Here is a 22,686-nt window from a genome sequence, read left to right as displayed (position 1 = left end):
AAGAAAATGTGTGTGTGTGTGTCCAAAGTGTGTGTGCTCACAGGAGGTAATCGATAACAATGTATGCCTCACTAAATGACATGTATCCGTTCAGAGGGGTCCCCTAACGTATTCCAGATGTTGTTACAGAACATCCGATTGCCCACGATATGGCCCCTGAACGACATCTTCTCTGCACTCTCTATGACCTCAGAGAGTAACTAACTGTATATATGAACAGATTTAATACTCCACAAGGCGTATAAGTATCAAGATGGAGGTAAGACCATCAGCAAAATAGTTTGCCAGACTGTTCGATGTAGGTCTAAAATGTAGCTGTTGTTTAAAGGCAGCAGTTAATCAAAACAACTAATTGTCAAGACTTTTATTTGATGAACCATTTTACCATTTGTTATGGAAAAGGCACAGTTTTTAAATGCTTTTGTGTATCATACATTGCAATATGTATCTAAGTATGCAATATGCATGTACTCAGATTTCCCCACGTGGATTAATAAAGGTACATCTTATCTTATCTTAAAGCTCACAATACAAACATACAAGTGCAATATGTCAAGACAAATGTAACTCAGTAATTGTATTTGTGTTTACCACTTTTAAATGCCTGACAGTCAATAAGAAGAGTTGTGGTGACACAGGGAGTAGAGCAGGTGATCTCTCAGGATGTAGTTTCTGATGTAACACTCCCACAGGACAGGAACTATTGAGCCCAGAGAGACTGCTCCAGTTGTGACAGACACACAGGAGACACAGACCTGAGCGTGTACACAAAGTGAGACAGAGAACAAGTTGTCATATAGATCTAATGCATGTTTGTCTTTCCATGTATGTACAGTATGGAACCTACTGGACACACCATGAAAAGTATGCATTGCGCAATGTTGACAACTGATAGTCAAAGTCTGTCTTTTTCTATCATGCTGAACCTACAACCGTCTATCATATCACATCCAAGTTACTACAGACACCTTAAAATCAGTTTTTGCTCAGCTTCTGCATGTATTTTGTGATTTTGATTATAGTAAATGTAAGATGTTTTTTAAATGTTATTTAATAAGCTCAAGGAAATGGCAAAAAGTCATACTTGCACTGAACTCCTGATAAAAAGGAGCTGTTGCTGCATACTCAGAGATGCAGTATCTGACTATTTATTTGTATTAACTGTCACATCTCTCCTTTCATGAAAACATTGAATAGAACACAATCCAGTTTGTACTTTACCTGACCCAGTTTCAGGCGCGATGCTTTTGTGAATATTCTCTCACTCTCCCATAGGATTTTAAAGCATTAATATCTGATGACTAATTCCTTGTGTTTTTGATTTGAATTGTAATTTGTATCTAAGATGATTGTTCTAACACCGGGGTTGTGTGGACTTTTAATGCTTGTTGTTCTCGGGTGTCTTCTCTTTTTTTAAAAGGTATTTTTGGGCCAGAGTACTTTTATTAGAGAACATAGAGGAAGAAGATAGAGGGGAGGAGATTACCCCGAATGAATCGGCCAGCTCGGGACACAAACTTGCCTATGAGGCAGCAGTAACTGCATATGTGGCCCCTCAGGTATCTTCATCTCAAATATCGAAAGTAACAATAATGGATTTAAATATGTTTAGCTAGTTGATATTGGAATGAGGATAATTCAAGTCAAAAGTCACTGTCGAGCAACCGAGGTAACGATTCAACCAAATTGAATAACAAACAAATGTTGAATGACAAACTAGTATTAGTCATAAATCACGAGCTACAATTACGTTTGAAGGCCATGTCGGGAACCAGTTGCTATGTTGCTGTATGGGTCTCTTATACACTTAGTGCTTTGTCATTTCTCAGGTTAGCCTTTAGTATTTGTATTAGTGTTTGTGGGATTTAAAGTTTTATCCTGCATTTACATTCATTCTCAAAACAAAAGGGTTTGATAAGCTGAGAATGCAATAATATTATTGGAAGTCTGTTCAGCAAGTTCTTGTTTATCTTTTGATAAACAGGTGTTGAAGTGGCAGACGAGAAGACAATTGTGTTGTGGTTTTGAAGATTTGTCCATATTTATGAGAAAGTTGTGTTATTTTTATAAGGCGCAACTGCACGCTGTACCTTCCCCAGAGCTGTCAAAGTCTCAGCAACACTCCCATGCAGGTATGGCTGATGTAATGCCCCTTTGGCATCATTAATGGAACCTCACAACAGCCAATAGCAGCACGACAGGTTACGGTTCAGGGGAGGATGTTTTTCCATCTAGAGAGCCATTCACATGCCGCCATGTGCTGAAACCTCAACAGCTCAGCAGTGTAAAAGCCCCAGGCTATTTGCAAACCAAATTTCACCTGCCTGCCTTTGGATTTGATGAGAACAAACATTACCTACGATAAAATAGAACTACCATTACTTAGAAAGTATATACAAATAAAGCATAACCAGCACAAATGTTGCTATTAAAGGAAAGGTTACCTTCTTAATTGAAAAAAGTGCATTTTTACAGGTCGATGACAAAGAAATACAAATGATGATTTACTGGTGATGCATGTTATCAGGATGACTTCCATGTTTCTCAATAGTGCAGTAAAACAATAAAAGGAGAATTTAATTGTTAATGCAATCTAAGTTCAATGTATTTAATTACATAAAACCACGTTGATTCAGAAAGTTGGAAGCAAGTGGTCTAAATATACACACCATATGTTTGCAATATTGCAACATCTTTGACATGTATGACTTGCATATTCTGGGAGTAAGGCCTTAAAAGGTAAAAAGATAGTAGGCTGACTTGTCACCTCCCAAGGTCAAAAGACCGGGACCTATGCATCTACTAATATGTTCACTGGGCAGGCTAACGCTTGAAACTTGGGATGTGTGTGTGCGGGGAGTTCCTAGATAACCTGTTCGATTCTTCCATTCCATTGGGAGACGCCACACGTTTGATTGCTGGGAGCAACTCTGTGTTTTCACATATTATGTTTGTTACGTAACAATATAATATTTAACCTCATCCATTTCTGAGTTAATGTGTTTCGATTGATTAATGTTGGGAGTGTTAAGGTCTCGGATCCAGGACAATCATTAACTGTATACCAACACTGCTGATTTATTTTGTTATCAATCTCAATCTGTTTTGCAATAATCAAGACGAGATATACCTCCAAGATTTCCACCCACAAGGATGAGTTCCTTTTTAGTTTATTACCAGTAAGACAGTTGTTCATGACATCTGTTTCCACTCACTTATATACACAAACCCTTTGTCTGGTTTAGTTTGACATTCTGGTCTGGCTTCTCTTGACACAATTCAGACTGCTATGTTAACCATGGGTTTCTTCACTTAACCTTTGGAGCCTAGAGCTATGGGGAAAAAGCCGACATTTACTTCTTAAAATCATCATAAACACCTATGCCACTACATTATAAATACTTTTTTCTTTTAATACTAAAACTGAAATGTCAGAACAAATGAAAGTATGTTCAATAAAAAAGGAACGAGCAGCACCCAATGGTAATTGACTCTAGAACATCCATTCTTCAGTTGACACATTGATGTTATGAATGCAATAGACAGTCTGCCTTACGGGGGACAGTTTCCGCTGCTTATCACACATAATTAACCCCTTAGGAGCCATGACATCTTCTAAATACTCAAATAAGAAGGGTGTTGTATGCACTTAAATGGATGACCTTATAAGGATGTGCATTTAGTGACTTTTTTGCCTAATGACCAGTTTGCTCAAGTACACATCTGTTGCTTCTAGCACAGTAAACATCTGATATCTCCACTACCAAAATGTTTGACATTCCACAATTTGCTGATAAAACCTAATCTCACTTTAAAAAAAAAAAACAAGAAACCCTTTGACCTTAACAGAGGCATTTTGCTATTAAGACAAAAGAAAAAAACAAAACATTCACAAACATGGTTGACATTTTTTTACATTTGACACTGACAGTATTTTTTCATTTGTGTTGATGAAGACACAACAGGGTGTCAACAAGCCCATACATTACCTTGACTTTTTTTAAAGAAGGAAGAATATTGATCTTATTTTGTAAACAATGATGTACCTATACCTGTGTGGAGGACAGTGAGGAAAACCTGTTATACCATGAACAACATCTTCCACATATTCACATGAGCTTGATTAAATGTCTCTAATTATATGTGCCGAGTAAACAACTGAAATGTACAATCATAAGCGTTTAAAATCTTTGTCTGTATAGCTTAATAATGAATACACGTTTCATGTGAAAGAACAGCACTGAATCGTTTTAATAGCCATCAATCAAAGGACACTCCCACACAAGTCGTTCTTGTTACTCTGGCTCATCATGCTGCAGAGCTTGCATTTGCTGAGTAATGGTAGATAATTCCAAATAGTTGTACTTGTATGTGTACTAGCAAGAGGCGTTTAAGTACATTTACATGTTCAAACCATGCAACAAAACGGCCAGGTAGTTGTCAGTGAAAGTAGGTACACATCCACACTTTCTCAACTAGGTAAAATAGATGAGAGCAGATTATCATGTGCATGTTCAAGACAAGCCAACACGATTATTTTCTATTTGCCTTTGGTGCAACGATCATTTTACAATAACATGTTAGGTTTTCTGAGATGTCTCATCTGGTATCGGAAGATATTGTTTGACAACACTGACAATAGTGGATACCTCTGCCATGGCCCCTTTACCTGCAACAAAGTAACAGTAAGAGAGTTACACGAACACATTCTGCAGAGTAAACGAATTGTGTTGTGCAGAGACTGATTATGCTGGTAATACAAACCTACCCTCTTGCTGCAACTAAGTCAAAGCAAAGGTTTTTTAGATATCTATTAGTCTATGGATGTGATGGCACACTGTAGAAAGGGTTATATTTGATACGGATTGCTGATTAAAAAATGTTTTTAAAACAAAGTTCAGAATATTCATTTGTAATTTTGGTTATCGGTTGATAGTTATTTTTAAAGTTTTATGTGCATTTTGTCCAGAAAAACATAGTTTTTTTCCCAACAGCTTCCACACTTGATGTGTATGAGTGCAAAAAGGTCACTGAAGAAGAACACTGATGCAAACTCATCAGGTATGAAAATCGGACAACGAACTCCTTTGTTGGAAACGAACGGTAAGGTATGACAGAAGGAATCAATTTGATCTTAATCAATTATAACAAGGTAAAGTATATATAGCTATACTATTAATGTCAAAGTGCCAGCTGAAGTTTCTACTCTCCATGAAAAAATACAAGTATATAACTTCTGGTAATGACACCTGAAGGTGGAGCAACCTTAGCTGCTTCTGGAACCATACAACAGTGATGTCTGCATGTACCAAGCAACTACACTTGGTTAGAAGTTGAACCGCTGGAGTTGGAAAAATTTCTGGATTCTTTTAGCAAGTTTCTAGATATAAGTTTCTATACCCTTTTCTTGTGCAAAAATATGTGTTTACCTCTGGGCGCGATGAATATGATTTTTGCAATTTATTCCAGTTTATTTGCCTTTAGACCATTGATGTCATGATTTATCCTGCACTGCAAGTTCTATTGAGAATCACTGCCCTTGAGGACAACTTATTTGTCATTTCAGTTAATAATTATTTATATTCAGTACTATTTATTTATTTTTTACCTGCATTTTAACATAGTAATTATAAAACTAAATTGATAAGAATATAATGCGTGTAGGGTATTATCAGTTAGTTTTTCTACTGTTCATGTCTCCAATGTATTCATTGCATTGGCCAAACCAACAGGTTGATGCAAATTTAGTCTCATAAGATAAGACTTAATATGTGTACATTTTTTACATCTTAATTTGTTTTATTGTACTGAAAACCCACCTTCATCTCCACATACTAGCTTCTTAGCAATGCAGGGAATTTCCACGTATCCAAACTCTGTGAGCCTGGATACCTGCTGGGCTGTAATGGGATGCTGCCACATGGCTGTATTCATGGCAGGGCAGAAGAGGAGAGGGCGACTGGTATCCCAGGCTCTTACCACACATGTCTGCCAATGACAAAGACCAATCAACTTGGAAATAATTTAAAGCCTATTATATAAATATATATTATATGAAAGCACATTTGTTAGGGAGTCAGATAATATTTTGATGTTCTCACCAGGAGATTGTCACAAATTCCATTAGCAATTTTTCCAAGAGTGTTGGCATCAAGGGGGGCAATGACAAGAAGGTCTGCCCAGCGCCTTAGTTCAATGTGCAACACAGGGTCAGATCTCTGAGTCCAAAGCTAGAACAGAGACATGCCGTGAGGAACACAACCAATAATACACTTCCTCACTTCCTTTCTAGATAGCTTGACACTTTAGACCAGAGTTTCTCAATCCTTCTGGCTCTTGACCATGTTTTTATGTCTCAACATGTCCTGACCTCAGCAACGTGATAGCTGTCATGAAACTACTGGACAAGTTACGCCACACTCTAAATCACTCGTTGTGATTTTGAGTAGGGCATTCTTTTATATTTTAATTTCAAGAACATGAAGGGTGCATGAAGTGGAATGTGTTCAAATTGTTCAAATAGGTGTCACGGATTTCCTGTCTTAATTCAAATATAAATGTAAGGAATCTTAGACAATCTTGTCAGCTTATCAGTAGCACCATAATGGGTTAACTATGACATTTGATAGATTCATTTTTACCTCCCACTCATCCTTGTCATCGTAGATTTTAACTGGAACCTCTGCAGGATTGTAGAAGTGCTTGGCATGTTCTGTAGTGACTACTCTTACGTCCACCTTAAGCATAAAACAAGAGAGTGACAGTCACAGGGTCTTTAAAAGCATACTTTTCTATTGCTTTATGATATTGATAATATGGGAAACTAATTAGAGTGGAATATGAAGTGGAAGTTACTGATCTTTTTCTTAGAAAACATTTTATGGGTATTGCAATTTAGTATACATGAACATCTTTCTCAGAATTGTCTTGTCAGGGTTGCACAATAACACATGGGCATGTGGTTTTGACTTCTCAGAACCATTGAATTTAATAATTGAATTAGACAATATTATCATAATAAAATTCAATCATTGACTAGTTTAATTCCTGGGGTTTGAATTTCTCTCTCTCAAGCTGAATGTCCAATAACAAATATAAAAGATGTTTACAGCATTTTAAGTTTTGCAAAACATGGTAAAGAGTAATACAGGCGTCACTTCTTGTTTTAGGTTTTAGTTTCCCATTGACGGCCTTTTGAGGTTTCTATGAATGCCGCTTCTTCTAAAGCTGCAAGTATGATGAAGCCCCTGCTTTGTCAATATTTTCCCACTGTACTTTGAGAAGCTTTAAATGAAAACGGCTGGATGTAAAGTGAAATAACGATAGTGTTTCTGAATAAGAGGGCTGTAATAACAGCCGCACACTTCAGTGCTGGGGATGTTGCAGCTGGCTAACAGCTGCAACAACTCCATCTTGTGGTTAAGGTGAGGAGATGCTACCATGTGGAGAAACAATGTGATGAATGTGGTTGTTGTACAAGTGAAGTACCATAGATAGAGAGTTATATAGCATTACGTATTAAGTCCTCAACTCTTAAGCATTGACCCCAATCAGTCTAAATTAAATCCACTGTGGAGTATTACATCTGTTCATACATACAGTAAGTTAAACCGGTTCATAATACAGTTAGTTACTCTCTGAGGTCATGGAAAGTGCAGAGAAGATGTCGCTCAGGGGCCATATGGTGGGCAATCGGATGTCGCAAAACAACGTCTGGAATACGTTAGGGGACCCGTAGGAACGGATACATGTCACTTAGTGAGGCATACATTGTCATTGATTACATCCTGTTCGTGACACCAAATCTGAGGTATATCTTGTAGCGATGTTTGTGAAGATGATGAAGAAGTCTCCGGAGACACCAGCTTGTATATAATAAGCTGTATTACAAACAGCATAGTATCATACACCAACACGGGCAATACGAGGTTCCCAGAGCCAATTGTGGAAGTCCCCCCGAACTGTCTTTGTGCATACAATTTATAGAAGAAAATGTGTGCGCGTGTCCAAAATGTGGGTGCTCACAGGATGTAATCAATGACAATGTATGCCTCACTAAATGACATGTATAGGGGTCCCCTAACGTATTCCAGACGTTGTTTTGCGACATCCGATTGCCCACCATATGGCCCCTGAACGACATCTTCTCTGCTACTCTCCATGACCTCAGAGAGTAACTAACTGTATATACGAACCGATTTAACTAACTGTATGTATGAACAGATTTAATCCACCACACAACTATTCTGAATACTTGTGTGTCTCCCTTGCTTTGAGCCTGGGACATTCCTGTGTCTGATAATTGCCAAACAGGATCAGTTGCTTAGATGAGGATTACAAGCTCATTAATCATGCCCTGTTGAAAGCAGTCATAAACAATACAATCTAAAGTATTTATACTTGGGGTTAGAGATAAGAAAAGAAGCTGTGACGTCCATATAGTATGTTTTGGCGCTTAAACATGTTTCGGCCTGAGGTATAATGTTTGGTTTGTTATAAGAAACTTGGTTAGTTAAAATGACAGTTGGCCAGAAATGCTGGTGACTACATTGTGGACATTTCCTCTGTGTCCTGATTGTTCTGTCATTGTCCGTAATCCTTTATAATGTTTCAATAAACCTTCAGTTATCAGACATCAGCTCGGTGTAAAGCAGGTTCTTTGTTTCACTATTCATTCAGTCATTCAAAGGAGGCTCAGCAGATAAATGATTATGAAGCAGCTCACCCCAGAGAGCTGAAGAAGCTGGGATACCAACACAGGCAGTTTCAACGCTGCAACGCTTCCCGTCACGCCGACAAGAACACGACAGCATGCCCCACAAGATTTCAACAAACCAGCTTTTACAGCTGAATCATGCTCCTCTGTCTGCATATTAACATGCTATCAAGAAAGAGTGTAAACAAACCCCAATCTGGCTCATGTAAACCACTTCTGGATTACTACTTCCGTACATATTCACCACCAGCCAATCAGAGGAGAGCGGAACCGACTTCTCGTGTACGAGCACGTCGTAACGTTGACAGATGGCGAACGCGCGAGTATTTGCTGACGGGCTAGCATGACGCGAGGAGACTTTAGTCATTGTTGTTCAAACTGATATTTGTTCAAAAAAAGCGGAACAATGCCACTCACACCTCTCGTATACTGGGCTCAACGCCACGAAGACATTTACCTGCGAGTGGAGCTCACAGACGCACAGGTCAGCTAACAATAGTCTCAGACAGGACCTACGTTTACCCAGGAACATGCTTTCTGTCCGGGCATGTGCATTACTTTGTGCGTCTAAGGGTAAATATTAAATTACGCAAATGAAGCGCGCTGTTTCCTCAACATGCCCTCGCTGGGTAGCTGTACACTTTGCATGTTGTAAGGATCATTTTAAGAGATATTAACAAAGCCTTCTGTTAAGGCCTGTTATCATGGTTTTAATAAAATGTGTGTACCATAGTCTTTACACAGTCAGTTGCATAGGTTAGTTAATCCTTTTAAAATATGGCATCATAGTCATACTTTTTTGTCCTGTAGCACTTCACTATACTGTGTGTTACAAAGAAAATGGAAACAATATCGGACACGGGGTGTGAATACAGCTCATTTCCTCGAAAGTATCTTGAAACTAAGAACAAGTTGTTGTTGCTGGTATTTTAATGTCACTATAATTCAATATTGATGGATTTTAAAGTGTAAAAGTAACATTCAATTCAAATTCAACGGTGTTATTGTCTCTGTCCAGTTGTGTTGAGGTTGTAATACAATTATTTAATTTAAATCTAAATCTGTATGAGGAAGTATTTGTCATCTGCCTCTCTGCTTCTTGTTGCAGGATATTGATGTGCATGTACATGAAAACGTGCTTCAGTTTAGAGGTAACATACATTTCATTGTTATTTGTCAATGCAAATGTTTTATGAAATGAATGATTTGTGACTTTTGTGTGTGTGTGTGTGTGTGTGTGTGTGTGTGTGTGTGTGTGTGTGTGTGTGTGTGTGTGTGTGTGTGTGTGTGTGTGTGTGTGTGTGTGTGTGTGTGTGTGTGTGTGTGTGTGTAGCCCAGGGCCATGGTGCGAAAGGACAAAATGACTACGAGTTTAGCTTGGAGTTTCTTTCCCCAGTAAAGTCAGAGGTATGTCTCTATTTATAATTCACTCCTAGTAATCTGCTGCTCCTTTTTTCTTGTTCCTTCTAGTTTTGCTGACTGTGCTCATTAAATGAATCTCTCTTCAGGTGAGCCACAGGTCCACGCAGCGGCAGGTGAGCATCACGGTGCAGAAAGGGCAGCGAGGCTGGTGGGAGAGACTGACGCTGAAGGAGCGCAAACCAGTGTTCTTGGCTCCTGACTTTGACCGTTGGCTGGACGAGTCAGATGCTGAGATGGAGATCCGGGAAAAAGTAAGACACAAGTTTTCATATCATAAGGACATTTAAATGCAGTACATTTAACAACTAGTTAAATAACATACTCAATAATTCAGATGACTGGATTATTAAGATAGTACTACTGATACAGAAAGCAAGATTGAAAACTTATAAACCTACATTTTATTTTATTATTCTTTAATAAGGAGGAGAAAAGGAACAGGCTGAAGGCTTCCAGGCATAAAGAGGAAGGTGAGAGCACATCTCCCATGATTGTTTGAGGTGTTTCTCTATGTAGTCGATATATATATATATAACTTTATTCAAGCAAGTTGATGGAAGTTGCTTCAATGTTTTTTGTTCTTTCAAATATTCCAGGGTTTATCAGCCTGAAAACAGCATTTCTGTTTGTCTATAACCTGGTGCAGTTCCTTGGTTTTTCATGGATCTTTGTCAACATGACCGTGCGGCTCTTCATCTTTGGCCAAGGTGAGGAAATCTAAAACGGCTTCGGCTTTACATTTGTAATTTTGTTTCCTTCTTTGATCAGGACTTATCATTTATAATACAAATCTCTTTCCAGATTCTCTCTACGACACATTTCACACCATATCGTACGTGATGTTCTTCTGCCAGATCTTGGCTGCAGTTGAAGTCCTCAACGCCGCTTTTGGTGTTGTCCACTCGGGTGTCGTTCCAACTCTTATACAGGTATTCAATGCTTGTTTGATGTGAAGTGAAACCTGCTTTGTGTTACAAAGAGCTGAAACAATTTGAATGAAAGTACTTTTTTGTGTGGGTTTTTTTTCTCTTTCTAGGTGGTTGGAAGGAATTTTGTCCTCTTCATCATTTTTGGTAGTTTGGAAGAAATGCACAACCGGCCTGTTGTGTTCTTCGTCTTCTACCTGTGGAGTGCCATTGAGATTGTACGGTAAGTAAGCACCTGCATCGTCATGGTTGGTAGGGAACTGTCATGTCATTGGACTAAGGCATGTTTCTTCTCAAGTCTCTTTTGTATGAAGCCAGTATATTTAAGTCCTGTTGTTGAATTGTGGATATTGTTTTCAAAAAGATATGACGTTTAAACAATGTTGTAAATGTATATCATACAAATGACAAACATTTCACGGTACCAGTTTCTAAAATATGAGAATGTTGTGTTCAGGTATCCATTTTACATGCTGGGCTGCTTCAATACAGAGTGGAAAACTCTCACGTGGCTGCGGTACACAATCTGGATACCACTCTATCCATTAGGTGTTTTAGCAGAAGGTGAGCTTGTTCACGTCTCTTGGTATCAATAAAAAATAAACACGTACAAGTACTTAATGTGTCTCTGAATCCCTATAGCTGTTGCTGTAATACAATCCATTCCCATCTTTGATGAGACCAAACTCTTCAGCATTCCTCTGCCGAAAGCCATCGGTAATTCCGTCAGCTTCTCTTACGTCCTGTACATGTATCTGGTCGTCATGTTCTTGGTAAGTTTGCATATAAATCATTATCTATAAACATTTGAGCAAATGTGGTCTAATGTCAACATGTTTGTACTGATACCAATCTTTTGGTTTTGTATTTTAGGACTGTTTATCAACTTTCGTCATCTGTACAAGCAGAGGAAGAAGCGTTTCCGCACCAAAAAGAGGAAAGCTAACTGAGAACAGTTAAAACAGAAACAACATCTCTGCTGCCCGCATGGTTAAAATGTTTTTAAACCATGCTCTGGTCAAACAGTTTTTGTTATGAAGATAATTTCCTTTTCCACAGTTTTCCTTACTAAAATAATTTAATTAGTGGTCAACATGAACATCTCACAGATGATGCAATATTTCATCATTGTACTGACAGTCTCATTTACTGATGATTAATCTCTTGGATGTAAAAATATATTTTGTAGATTAGTTAAAAGCTGTAATAAGCCATAGAACCTGATATCCTGTGTGATTACATTGGTTTTTCTTATCGTCTGTGATTTTTAATGCAGTGTAGTCCTGCTGATGTCATTTATAATACAATGTGTATGAATGAAGAAAGCACGAAGTTCTCAACAAATACTGTATTTGTTATCAGTCCGGATTTCTGAAACATCTCACAAACCTCAGGGACCATTACACTGGTGACTGCTAAAATACAAGTTTTCTGTCCCTTCAGTAACCTGATTTGTAGAAACTGTATGTTGGCAATTATCTGAATTTTGAAAACCAATGTTGACAGGTTTACTACAATGAATAAAAAGTTAATAAAATGATGGTCAATTTGTGAAAAAGGAACATGTAAAAATATATGTACACTTACATTTTACAAAACCTTCACAAGCTACATTTTGCCATGTCTAGGCAGTCTCAAAGAAGGAGTGCACGGTATCACAACTGAATCATCTTGGTTGCACACGGTTTCTGAAGCGGCCCCTATGATGAGTCCTTTAAACAACATTCAGCAGACGCTGTGTCATCGTTGGTCCCCACACGCAGAGGTTGCTGGATTTCAGTCAGTTCTTAACTCATTCAGACGAGGCTCAGCTGGAGAAGTCAGTGTGCATGGGAGCAATATTGTGATCAAAAGCAGCATACTGGGAGTCACCGGTGCTTGCCAGTTTGAGTTGCTGTGCTGCGTGGGACAGCTGGAAAGCAGCGTCAGGATGGGCCGAGTCAGGCAGCAGGGTACACTCTCTCTCCAGCAGGTCGGCCACTCCCTTCAGGAGCTCCCAGAAACCAAACGCCAAGGCAGCCTTCCGCAGACGGTTCAGCTCCTGACACATTGAATTGCAAAATCGACATTAAATTGATGGAAAACATTGATCAAGTTCTAATTTAAGAGACATTTTCAGCTAGATTTACCTTGTAGAAGGTTTGAGTTTTATCAGGCAGTTTCCTTGCATTCCTCAGGATCTTTTGCACATCTGTCTGTTAGATGAGAACAAAAAGAAATACTCAATGTCCAGAAGTAACCCTTTAAACATTTTGACTCATTTTTGTCATGTTTTAAACAGAAACAGTCATTCAACAACTCATTTAAACATGTGATTTATATTGAACAGATGGTAAAGGCTCTACTCGTATATATCTGACAAACAAGCTTTTACTGTTTTCAAATATGAATGTTTCCTAACTATTCCTGGTTTTATTTCATATAAAATATCTTCTGGTTTTGGGAATGACAAAAAAAACAAAAAACATTAAATGACAACACCTTGGAATCTGGGGCTGACATTTTAAAGACATTTTAGAGAAAATTAATATTAATTTAATTGATGGACAAAGGTCATTAGTTGCAGGCCTTCCTATAAACCCTATAGACAGGAGCCTGTTGAGTCTGCATCAACGAGCAGAAAATATGATGATACTTTTAATTTAAATAGGTCCTAGCTATTCTTGTAAATTTCCACACTGCGGGACAAATAAAGGATTTCTGATTAAGGGAAGACCTTCCCTCTGAAAAATGGCACGTGGACTCTAATCATAAATTATCCAAAGGCTTTAGCGGTGCTTGTATCCAGTGATTTTACTGTACCTGTAGACCACTGGCCTTAATCCACACAGTGACATTCTGCGCATAGCTTCGTTTGACTGAAGGCTGCAGAGGGAAAGGACTTTTACTGTCATCCTCTCCGTAGGGATTTTCAGCTGCCTCTGAAATACAAACAAAACAGCAGAGTGAAGCCACACATTGAATACCAGCCAAATATAAACTGTGTAATTATTAACTGCTTGATAATAAACACCAAGGCCTTTGGTCTTTAGGAAAAAAATAAGCATTGACCTGTAAAAGGTTAGTGTGTCATAGGTTATGTTGTAATGCAGAGATAAACAATAACCTTAAAATGACCTTATACTAAATCATACCTTCAGGAACAAGAAGCCAGAGAACAGTATGCTTAAGAGATCTTATACTTTGTTGTAATAACTGCTGTTTTACATGACTGCAAATAAACAAGGAGCAGTGAAGAGTTACCTGAAATTGGTCCCAAATGTGTGATCTTGCCCAGCCAAGGCAGAGGCTCCGCCCCGGGCTCGAACAGAGACATCATCAGGTTTGATTTCTTCTTGCTGTCTGCTTGGGAATAAAGCATGCCGTACCACTCCGGCCTGAAGAAAACCACACATAGTTTAGGCCATTTTATAATGAAAAACTCAATTCACTCAGCAGGTGTCTTAATATTTAAACGCACTAATTTCTGAACACAACAGAATTGAAAAAGTGAAATATCTCACCCCAGCTGGACCAGTGCCACCATGCCCTCAACTTTAAGGCTGCCATGTAACAGTACACAGAAGTTTGGATTTTTGCCTGCCATTTGACTGGCAGAGGGTTCCTCCTCAAGCTCATCGGTGGCTCCTGTGCCAACTTCATCCACCTCTGAAATCAAAAATAAATAAAGAATATTAAAAATACTGAAACCTGACATGTGGCTTGCTGAGTGCTCATTGATTTTGTGTTTTATGCAGGGTTTCACCCCAAGGTCACAAGAACAAAGCAGATTTGTGTTGCTGCTGCTGGTTGCAAAAAGACATGGATGAATGTTAACTGTAGTGAATTGTGTTTTCTTGAAGCAGGGAACATTTAAATGTAGGGAAATAAACAACAGGGGGAATACTGGTTTTAACCTCCCACCCCTTATAGAAAATCAAAAATGTCTTTGTTAAAATCACTTACATCAAAAGCAATGCAATACAGCTGATTGGAATTATTAGTTTTTCCTTTTAAAACATAAAATAAAAGGGGGGGGGCGCTAGTGAGCAGCGCATGGAGTAGACGTACTTTCAGGAGCTCCTCCGTGCCAATACTTAAATTAACTATTTTGACAGTCTCACATTTATTTCATTAGCCTCGGGAATAATCTCACACACGAGAAGCGTACCCAGTTAAGTTTATGCAACAAAATGCCGAGGAAGAAGTATCAAATCGTCGAGCTATCTCAAAAATCCTCTGCTAACGCTAACAGTGCTAGCGGTGATCAGCCAAGACATGACTCCGACGGCAGCGACACGGAGCAGATGCCGTTAAAAAATTGCAGACAAGATTCTTGAAAAAATGAACGACAGGTTTGACAAGCTAGAGCAGACACTTCAGATAGTGCAGAGTTCTCAAAAGGAACTAATGGAGAAGGTAGAGTCGGTGGAAGAGGGAATCCTGGACCATGAGAGCCGCATCACCTGCTTAGAGAAGACGGTCTCGGGACTGAAAGATGATAACAACGCGCTCAAGTTAAAAATGGATGACCTCGAGGGCCGGTCGCGTCGCAATAATATCAGAATTATCGGCATTCCTGAGAATGAAGAAGGAGGTAAACTAGGGTGACCAGACGTCCTCTTTTAATGTCCTGTCCGGAGCGTCCGGGGGGGTTTTATAAATTCATGAAAACGTCCGGTTTTCACAGTTTTTCATGGGACCATTAAGCGTGTACTTAAATTGAATGGCGCTTTGCACTTAAGTCTACTGTACTTAGACTTCCCCCCCAACAATCGCAAGTGTCCTCTTTTTCGCCACCTCAAATCTGGTCACCCTAGGCAAACCAACAGAATTCGTTGAGGCATTAATCCCGAAGCTTTTCGGCGAGGGCAGCTTTCGGTCACCGGTGGTTATCGACCGGGCACACCGGGTCCTCCGGCCGCCTCCAACAGCTGGAGCTAATCCTCGCGCCATCATCGCCAGGATCCACTTCTATCGGGAGAAGGAGCTCATTCTTCGCCTCCGGAGGGATCGACAAGTGGATTATAAAGGAAACAAGGTGCTGATTTTCCCGGACTACACGCCTGAAGTGATGCGGCAGCGGCGGGAATTACACCGAGCCCCTGCGGATGCTACGGGAGCTGAAGGTGGAGCACGGCTTACTTTTCCCAGCGAGGCTCCGGATAAAGCACAAGGATCGGTTCAAGGTTTTTAATGCACCGAGTGAGGCAATGACTTTTATTAACACTGACGTAAGAAACACATCTTAAAGGGGTCTGTGGCCCATGGTGTGTAGGGCTAAAAGCATTATTGCAATGCTAGTCTTCACATATTGATAACAGTGTGCAACAATTTCTGAGACTGTCAATTTGATTTTTCAGATTTCAAATAATGAGTTAGCCATTACAGCTTCAACAGTTAGGTAACTTTGAAAGCGGGTTTCAGGCCGTGCGCGTAGCGGCCCCGAGCATGAAGGGATGCCCGTGCTTCGTTTGGGGAAGTGCTTGGGGGCGGATGGGGGTCATGTTTAGGTTCATGGGTTTGTGTGAGTGTGTTACCTCATGCTACAACGTATGTTCTTTATGTGTCTCGTTTTACTTTGTTTTGTGCACTCTTGAGAGGTTACCAGCTTTCTTCCATTTTAGAGATAATGTCAGTACCTGATAATATAACACATGGCAGTATACATGATACATTTACGTTGGTCTCCTGGAATGTCAAGGGGTTGGGTCATGTGATTAAAAGGGGTCGCGTCTTCTCGCATCTTAAGTCATTAAAGCCGGACGTAATCTTTCTTCAGGAAACGCACATTAGTGTAAATGAGCAACGCAGGTTGAGAGCGAATTGGATCTCCCAAGTTTATCAAGCACCTTTTACCTGCAATTCTAGGGGGGGTTGCCATTCTTTTCCGAAAACATATACCATTTCGCCTCGAATGTATGACTGCAGACCCTTATGGCAGGTACTTGATGATATCTGGGCACATAAACTCCTTTCCAATAACGATGCTTAACATCTACGGCCCAAATATTGATAATCCAGATTTTTTCCGTAAAGTATTTGATTTGATACCAGCCTCTACCCCAAATGTTATTATTGGGGGTGACTTTAACTGTTATCTTGACGCAGTCTTAGACAGACTTTCTACGAAACCGCCTCCCTCAACAACCTCAGTGGGAATTCTGAATGATTCAATTAAAATGAGGAACATGGTTGAAATATGGCGACTGCAACATCCTACAGATAAAGAGTTTTCTTTTTATTCTCATGTCCAGAAATCCTACACCAGGATTGATTACTTTCTGATAACTTCTGAATTACTGCCCAGTGTTACTAACTCTACATATCATAATATTTTAATATCGGATCACAGTCCAGTTTCTCTTAACTTCAAGAACATTCTGTCTAGCCCAAAATATAGCTGGTGCTTCAACCCTCTTCTTCTTGAAGACCAGTCTTTTACTGAGCATATGACGGCACGTATAGACGAATTTCTTGTTACAAATGATAATGGGGAAGTCTCTGATTCTATTTTGTGGGAGACCTTCAAAGTAGTTATGAGGGGCCACATTATTTCATTTGAATCAGCTAAGAAAAAAGAACTTAATAGCCGCATGAAGGACATTGAAAAGATGCTCCCGGCGCTGGAGGAGACCTACTCTCTCTCATCCACTGATTATAATAAGATTTTGAAGCTAAAATACGAATATTCTCAATAAACGCGCTGGAAGCCTGCTACTCAAACTTATGCGGAAAAATGTTGAACTTGGTGATAAACCAGAGAAACTGCTAGCCAGCCAACTGAGGGGCGAAAGGGCTAAGCAGGCTATTCACAGGATAAAACCCAAATCAGGCAGTCTCCTAACCAATCCGACAGAGATAAACACTTGCTTCAGGGACTTCTATAAAGAACTGTATTCGAGTAAGGTACAGGCTACTGAAGCAGATTTCTGTAACTTTTTTGACAATTTAAATGTTCCCAAATTAGATAGTGTAGCGAGGGAGGATCTAGACGCCCCATTTTCTGAAACTGACCTATTGATTGCTATTCGATCCTTCCCCTCTGGAAAAGCATCTGGCCCAGATGGCTTCGGTTGTGAATTTTATAAATCATTTCATAACAAAATAGTTCCGCTCATGCTGCGGATGATGAATGACTCTAGGAGAAATGAAACGCTCCCCAGTTCATTATATGAAGCAAATATCTGCTTGCTTTTGAAGGGAGGAAGGGAAGAGTTAGACCCTGCAAGTTACAGACCTGTTTTTTTAAAAATTCTGATTTGAAAATAATAACTAAAGTCCTGGCTACAAAATTAGGGAGGCATATTTCCACAATCATACACCCCAATCAGACTGGATTTATTCCAGGTCGGTTTTCTTTTAGTAATGTCCGTCTGCTCTTAAACACAATATACTCGGTGCATGGGAAAAATACACAACCTGCGGTTCTATCTCTCGACGCCCAGAAGGCCTTACATGCTGAAGACACTAAAACAATTTGGATTTGGGGAAAATTTCATTGAATGGTGGAAAATAATTTATCTTAAACCAGTTTCCTCTATTCTCACTAACTCAGATAGATCCCGACCCTTTAATCTGCAGCGGGGTGTGAGGCAGGGCGACCCACTCTCTCCTCTTCTCTTTGATATTTCTTTGGAGCCACTTGCAGTGGGTATAAGGGGCCACCCAGGCATTCTCGGGGTGAAGTTTGGTGATGTTGAAAGCCTTGTCAATCTGTATGCTGATGATTTATTGGTCTGCTTATCAGACCCAAGGGTCTCAGTACCCAACCTCCTGAATTACATAGAATCATTTGGTAAACTGTCTGGGTGTACAATTAACTGGGACAAATGGGAATTCATGCCATTGACAAATATCTGTCCTATTTTTTTGAAATCTTTGCCATTTAAACTTGTTACTACCCATATTAATTATCTCGGCCTCAAGATCTCCAAAAATCCCAAACTTTTACTGAAATTGAACTATTTAGATATGATGGATAAACTAAAAGCTAATATTAGGAAATGGAAGTTGCTCCCTCTCTCTATGATTGGCCGCATTAATGCCGTTAAAATGGTGGCCCTTCCAAGGTTCTTATACCTTTTTCAAAACCTCCCTATCTTTTTACCATTATTTTTTTTTAAGCAATTGGATTCAGCTATCTTGTCATTTGTCTGGGCAGAAAACCCCCCCGCACTTCTAAGGCACATCTGCAGAGGAAGGCAAAAAGGGGTGGCCTCGACCTTCCTGTTTTTAGGCATTATTACTGGGCTGCGAATGCGAGGGCTCTTATGTTCTGGCAGCGGGGCCCTCCTTATGATGACTGTTCCTCTCCACTTTGGCTTAAGATTGAATCCACGTCTTGGTCACAAACCTCGCTTCCAGCACTGCTTTTTTCAAATGTACAACTGTCCCACAATTTATCTGGCCACAATTTTGTTGTTAGTAATTCTTTAAAGATACTGAATCAAATAAGAACAATTCTTGGATTATCAAAGATTTCGGTGAATGCCCCAATAACTGGTTATCATTTGTTTAAACCAGGTTTGACGGATGGGGTGTTTTTGGACTGGAGAGAGAGGCACCTTTGTGTCCTTCCCCCTGCTCCAGGCTAGATATCGCCTCCCTCAGTCACATTTTTATCGATACTTACAGGTCAGACATTTTGTAAGGCAGCAAGTCTCTGATTTCCCAACAAGACCACACAATTGTAATTTTTATGATACACTCCTATTACAACCACACTCCAAACATTTGATCTCCCGCTTCATTACTGCTTTTGAGGCACCAGCAAGTGCTAGTCATCTCAGGGATACATGGGCAAAAGAACTAGGAGTCCCACTGTCGGAGGAATTATGGGAGGAGGGCCTGTCAAATATACATAAATGCTCTATAAACTCTAGATATCGGTTAATTCAATTTAAAGTCACGCATAGACTGCATTATTCCAAAACTAAACTTAATAGAATATTTGAATCAGTGTCTCCCATGTGTGATAGATGTGGCAGGGCCGAAGGCACACTCTCACATTTATTCTGGCACTGCTCAGTACTGGACAACTTTTGGCGTGATATATTTAATTGGTTCTCTAAGCAATATAAAATAAACATTCAACCAGACTGTACCCTGGCAATTTTCGGCTCTTCTGAGAAGACTTCGACCCTTCCTTCCCACTGTAGGCAGATCCTTAAAAAAGGCATGGTAGCAGCTAAAAAAAATACTTTACTTGACAGGAAGTCTTCATCACCCCCTTGCTATAAGAGATGGCTTAACGAAATGGTCTTTGTTTCCAGATTGGAACAAATGCGCCTTAGCAGAGGGAATGCACCAAACTACTATGAACAAATGTGGAAACCGTTCTTGACCTTGCTTGATGATACCTAAATAGTAAATGTCTGAAGCTGGCTGCTATGTGATATCTGTATTTTATTTTTGTATTTTTTCTGTACTGATCAAAGGTTTGGATTCTCCTCTCAGGGCTTTTTTATTTTTGTTTCTTTTTAATTATTATTTTCTTTTATTTCATGTGTGTTTGTTTGTTTTTGTTGCGGTTTGTGTTGTCTTATTGTTGTTGTTTTTTTTTATTCACTCCTGACGGTATGGTGAGACAGAGAACACTGGACTATTTTGGTTATTGTATACATTTCTGTCAGGTGTAGTCTCTGTCTTTTCTTTTATTACTTAAATTATGTTATGTAATATTGTCAGATGTTGTATACTTTGTAACAAAAAGCTTAAAAAAGTTAAAATAATAATAAAAATAAAAAACAACACTAACCTTTGTTTACGTTAATGGGCAGTACCAAGTGTCTGGATATAACAGGAGGACTGGATATATCAGCAATTTCAATAAAGCCCACTAGTTCCAAATCTGAAAGATGTAAAACATAACAAAGATGAGTAATACAAAAACATGGTTAAGCTTTAGCTGCCATTTGAAACGATATAGGTACCTGGATTGACTGAGCGTGGCATGGGATCCACTTCTTCATCCATCACTATAGGCTCCGGCCGAGGGAACACCTGAACGTCTGAGGAAAGGTTCCCACAGTGCAGGACAGCATGAAAGGGAGAGTACGCGTGATCAATCAGCCTCCTGAAGACAAACAAAAGAAGAAACATGTTCAAAGTCACCAAAGTAAACAGATAAAACAAGAATAGAAACACATTCTGGACCATTTTTCCATTTAGAGTCTTACCCAAACATGGCCTGTACACTCTTCATGCAAAGAGGTCCCTCCATAGTGAAGATCTGTCCATCACCTCCGCTGAGATGAAGTAGCTCCTCCAAGTTGTTCATGGCATCAGTCATCTGTAGCTGCAATTACACAAGAAATGGGGTACCTCGTCATAGGATTTATTCAACATCTAATATATAAAATCCAAGTCAATGGGTTCACCATGTTGTTTTTAATCAGCTGCTGGCATAAAATACAGATAAGTCCTTCTTGATTTAACACTGGACACTCAAGATCAGGATACAGGCAAATAGAAAGTAAATGTTGTTTCGCTCAGTACCTCCTCTGCGTTGGCTATAGACATGATGAACATTTTTGTTGGGAAGGGGAAAGGAAGGGGGAACTTTTTGTCATCCGCACGATGCTTCAGTGACTGGAGGGAATGGCGAAGGGAGCCCTTTCCAATACCAAGAGATCCATCAGTGACTAGCACCACCTGTAGGACAAAGGAAATAGGTTCAAGTGGCTGAAATCATTATGGAAAAAACATTTGGTGTAATGATATTGTATAAAGACAACATTACCTGACAGGGACAGGCACTGCCCCACTCCTGCTGTACCACGCTACTAACTCCATTAAGAGCTGATTCAACACAAGTCTTGTCATAGTCCTCAAGGTTGCCCAGAGCCTCCTGCACAAAAAAACAAACATCTATTAGAAAATCCCCAAATCTACTCACAAGTAAGACTGGCTTTGATTGCAAAGCTTTGTTTGATGCACTTTATTATCATTTTACCTGTAATGCATTGTAATCTCTAGTGAAAGGCACCAAGAGCTCCCAGAGGGAAGAAAATGCCATCAGTGATGTGAACTCCAGGCGGTAGTTTGAGGCCATGTGTTCAAATAACATATTTAGTCCGTGGACAGCCAGGTTCTTCCTCTGGAACTCCTCGCTGCCGTCCAGTGACACCGGCCGTGTCATGGACAGAGACACGTCCATCAAGATCACGGTAGGCATGGTGTATTGCTTATATAGACCACCAGGAATACAATATAATTAAAGTAACCTCCTACTTGCTCCCACTGCAGGAAAAGAAAAGATGCGGAAGTTAGATGAATTAAAATATGAGGCATCTGTCTCTGAAACGCATTTGAACACACAGCGAACAGTAACTATGTTAAAAGCTGAACAGAAAAACAACATGTTCCAGCAGATTACTGTTAGCTAATGTTGGCTAGTTGTTCTGCTAACATACGCAAGCATTTTGAAACATAACAGAATAAATGTGGCGCTTGATATTAAACGAGCATATGATTATGCTTATATTTAAGTTGAACTATATAGTGAATGATTTATATAAGAACAACATAAATATATACGTGCCATTCAACGTTTCGATCGCCATCCAGTGTTGTTTGTGTTATAAGGTGCAACGCTACTTCCGTCCGGGTGACCGCAGTTTCCTCTAGAATAAATAGTTC

The 22,686-nt window shown here is 39.5% G+C and overlaps 3 protein-coding genes across 4 annotated transcripts; 1 reads left to right on the top strand and 2 right to left on the bottom strand.

The window, feature by feature from the left end:
- Nucleotides 1-3,133: 3,133 nt before the first annotated feature.
- Nucleotides 3,134-9,098, bottom strand: ppcdc (phosphopantothenoylcysteine decarboxylase). 2 transcript variants are annotated; one of them, XM_063904633.1, is made up of 5 exons: nt 8,907-9,098; nt 6,642-6,737; nt 6,102-6,230; nt 5,820-5,988; nt 3,134-4,669 (listed from the first exon to the last, which is right to left on the bottom strand). In XM_063904633.1, the coding sequence occupies exons 1-5, from the start codon at nt 9,081-9,083 to the stop codon at nt 4,581-4,583; spliced, it is 660 nt and encodes a 219-aa protein (XP_063760703.1). In that variant the 5' UTR covers nt 9,084-9,098; the 3' UTR covers nt 3,134-4,580. The 2 variants fall into 2 exon arrangements, with proteins under 2 accessions (XP_063760703.1, XP_063760710.1); XM_063904640.1 differs by having other exon boundaries at nt 8,726-8,977.
- On the top strand, nt 9,001-12,622 carry hacd3 (3-hydroxyacyl-CoA dehydratase 3). The gene is made up of 10 exons (XM_063904621.1): nt 9,001-9,200; nt 9,825-9,867; nt 10,050-10,123; nt 10,225-10,389; nt 10,563-10,608; nt 10,735-10,845; nt 10,940-11,067; nt 11,175-11,287; nt 11,522-11,628; nt 11,707-12,622. The coding sequence occupies exons 1-10, from the start codon at nt 9,123-9,125 to the stop codon at nt 11,865-11,867; spliced, it is 1,026 nt and encodes a 341-aa protein (XP_063760691.1). The 5' UTR covers nt 9,001-9,122; the 3' UTR covers nt 11,868-12,622.
- ints14 (integrator complex subunit 14) lies at nt 12,398-22,669 on the bottom strand. Its single transcript, XM_063904607.1, has 12 exons — nt 22,589-22,669; nt 22,001-22,287; nt 21,788-21,895; nt 21,544-21,699; nt 21,225-21,343; nt 20,979-21,121; nt 20,804-20,896; nt 14,568-14,712; nt 14,308-14,441; nt 13,867-13,985; nt 13,194-13,259; nt 12,398-13,105 (listed from the first exon to the last, which is right to left on the bottom strand). Exons 2-12 carry the CDS (start codon nt 22,220-22,222, stop codon nt 12,872-12,874), a joined length of 1,539 nt encoding a protein of 512 aa, XP_063760677.1. The 5' UTR covers nt 22,223-22,287; nt 22,589-22,669; the 3' UTR covers nt 12,398-12,871.
- Nucleotides 22,670-22,686: the final 17 nt, after the last annotated feature.

The sequence above is a fragment of the Eleginops maclovinus genome, chromosome 2 (genome assembly GCF_036324505.1).
Source record: "Eleginops maclovinus isolate JMC-PN-2008 ecotype Puerto Natales chromosome 2, JC_Emac_rtc_rv5, whole genome shotgun sequence".
NCBI lineage: Eukaryota > Metazoa > Chordata > Actinopteri > Perciformes > Eleginopidae > Eleginops > Eleginops maclovinus.
The sequence above is the reverse complement of the archived record's forward strand: the minus strand, read 5'-3'. Positions and strand labels throughout refer to the sequence as shown.

Coding starts and splice junctions, on each gene's coding strand:
- hacd3 (XM_063904621.1), top strand. CDS start 9,123: ATGCCACTCACACCTCTCGTATACTGGGCTCAACGCCACGAAGACATT. Junction 11,288..11,521: donor AGTGCCATTGAGATTGTACG/GTAAGTAAGCAC, acceptor TGTTGTGTTCAG/GTATCCATTTTACATGCTGG. Junction 11,629..11,706: donor ATTAGGTGTTTTAGCAGAAG/GTGAGCTTGTTC, acceptor GAATCCCTATAG/CTGTTGCTGTAATACAATCC.
- ppcdc (XM_063904633.1), bottom strand. CDS start 9,083: ATGACTAAAGTCTCCTCGCGTCATGCTAGCCCGTCAGCAAATACTCGC. Junction 5,989..6,101: donor GAATTTGTGACAATCTCCTG/GTGAGAACATCA, acceptor TGTCATTGGCAG/ACATGTGTGGTAAGAGCCTG. Junction 4,670..5,819: donor GCTAGTATGTGGAGATGAAG/GTGGGTTTTCAG, acceptor ACTTTGTTGCAG/GTAAAGGGGCCATGGCAGAG.
- ints14 (XM_063904607.1), bottom strand. CDS start 22,222: ATGCCTACCGTGATCTTGATGGACGTGTCTCTGTCCATGACACGGCCG. Junction 21,122..21,224: donor AGTGTACAGGCCATGTTTGG/GTAAGACTCTAA, acceptor GTTTGTCTTCAG/GAGGCTGATTGATCACGCGT. Junction 20,897..20,978: donor GCCACGCTCAGTCAATCCAG/GTACCTATATCG, acceptor TACATCTTTCAG/ATTTGGAACTAGTGGGCTTT.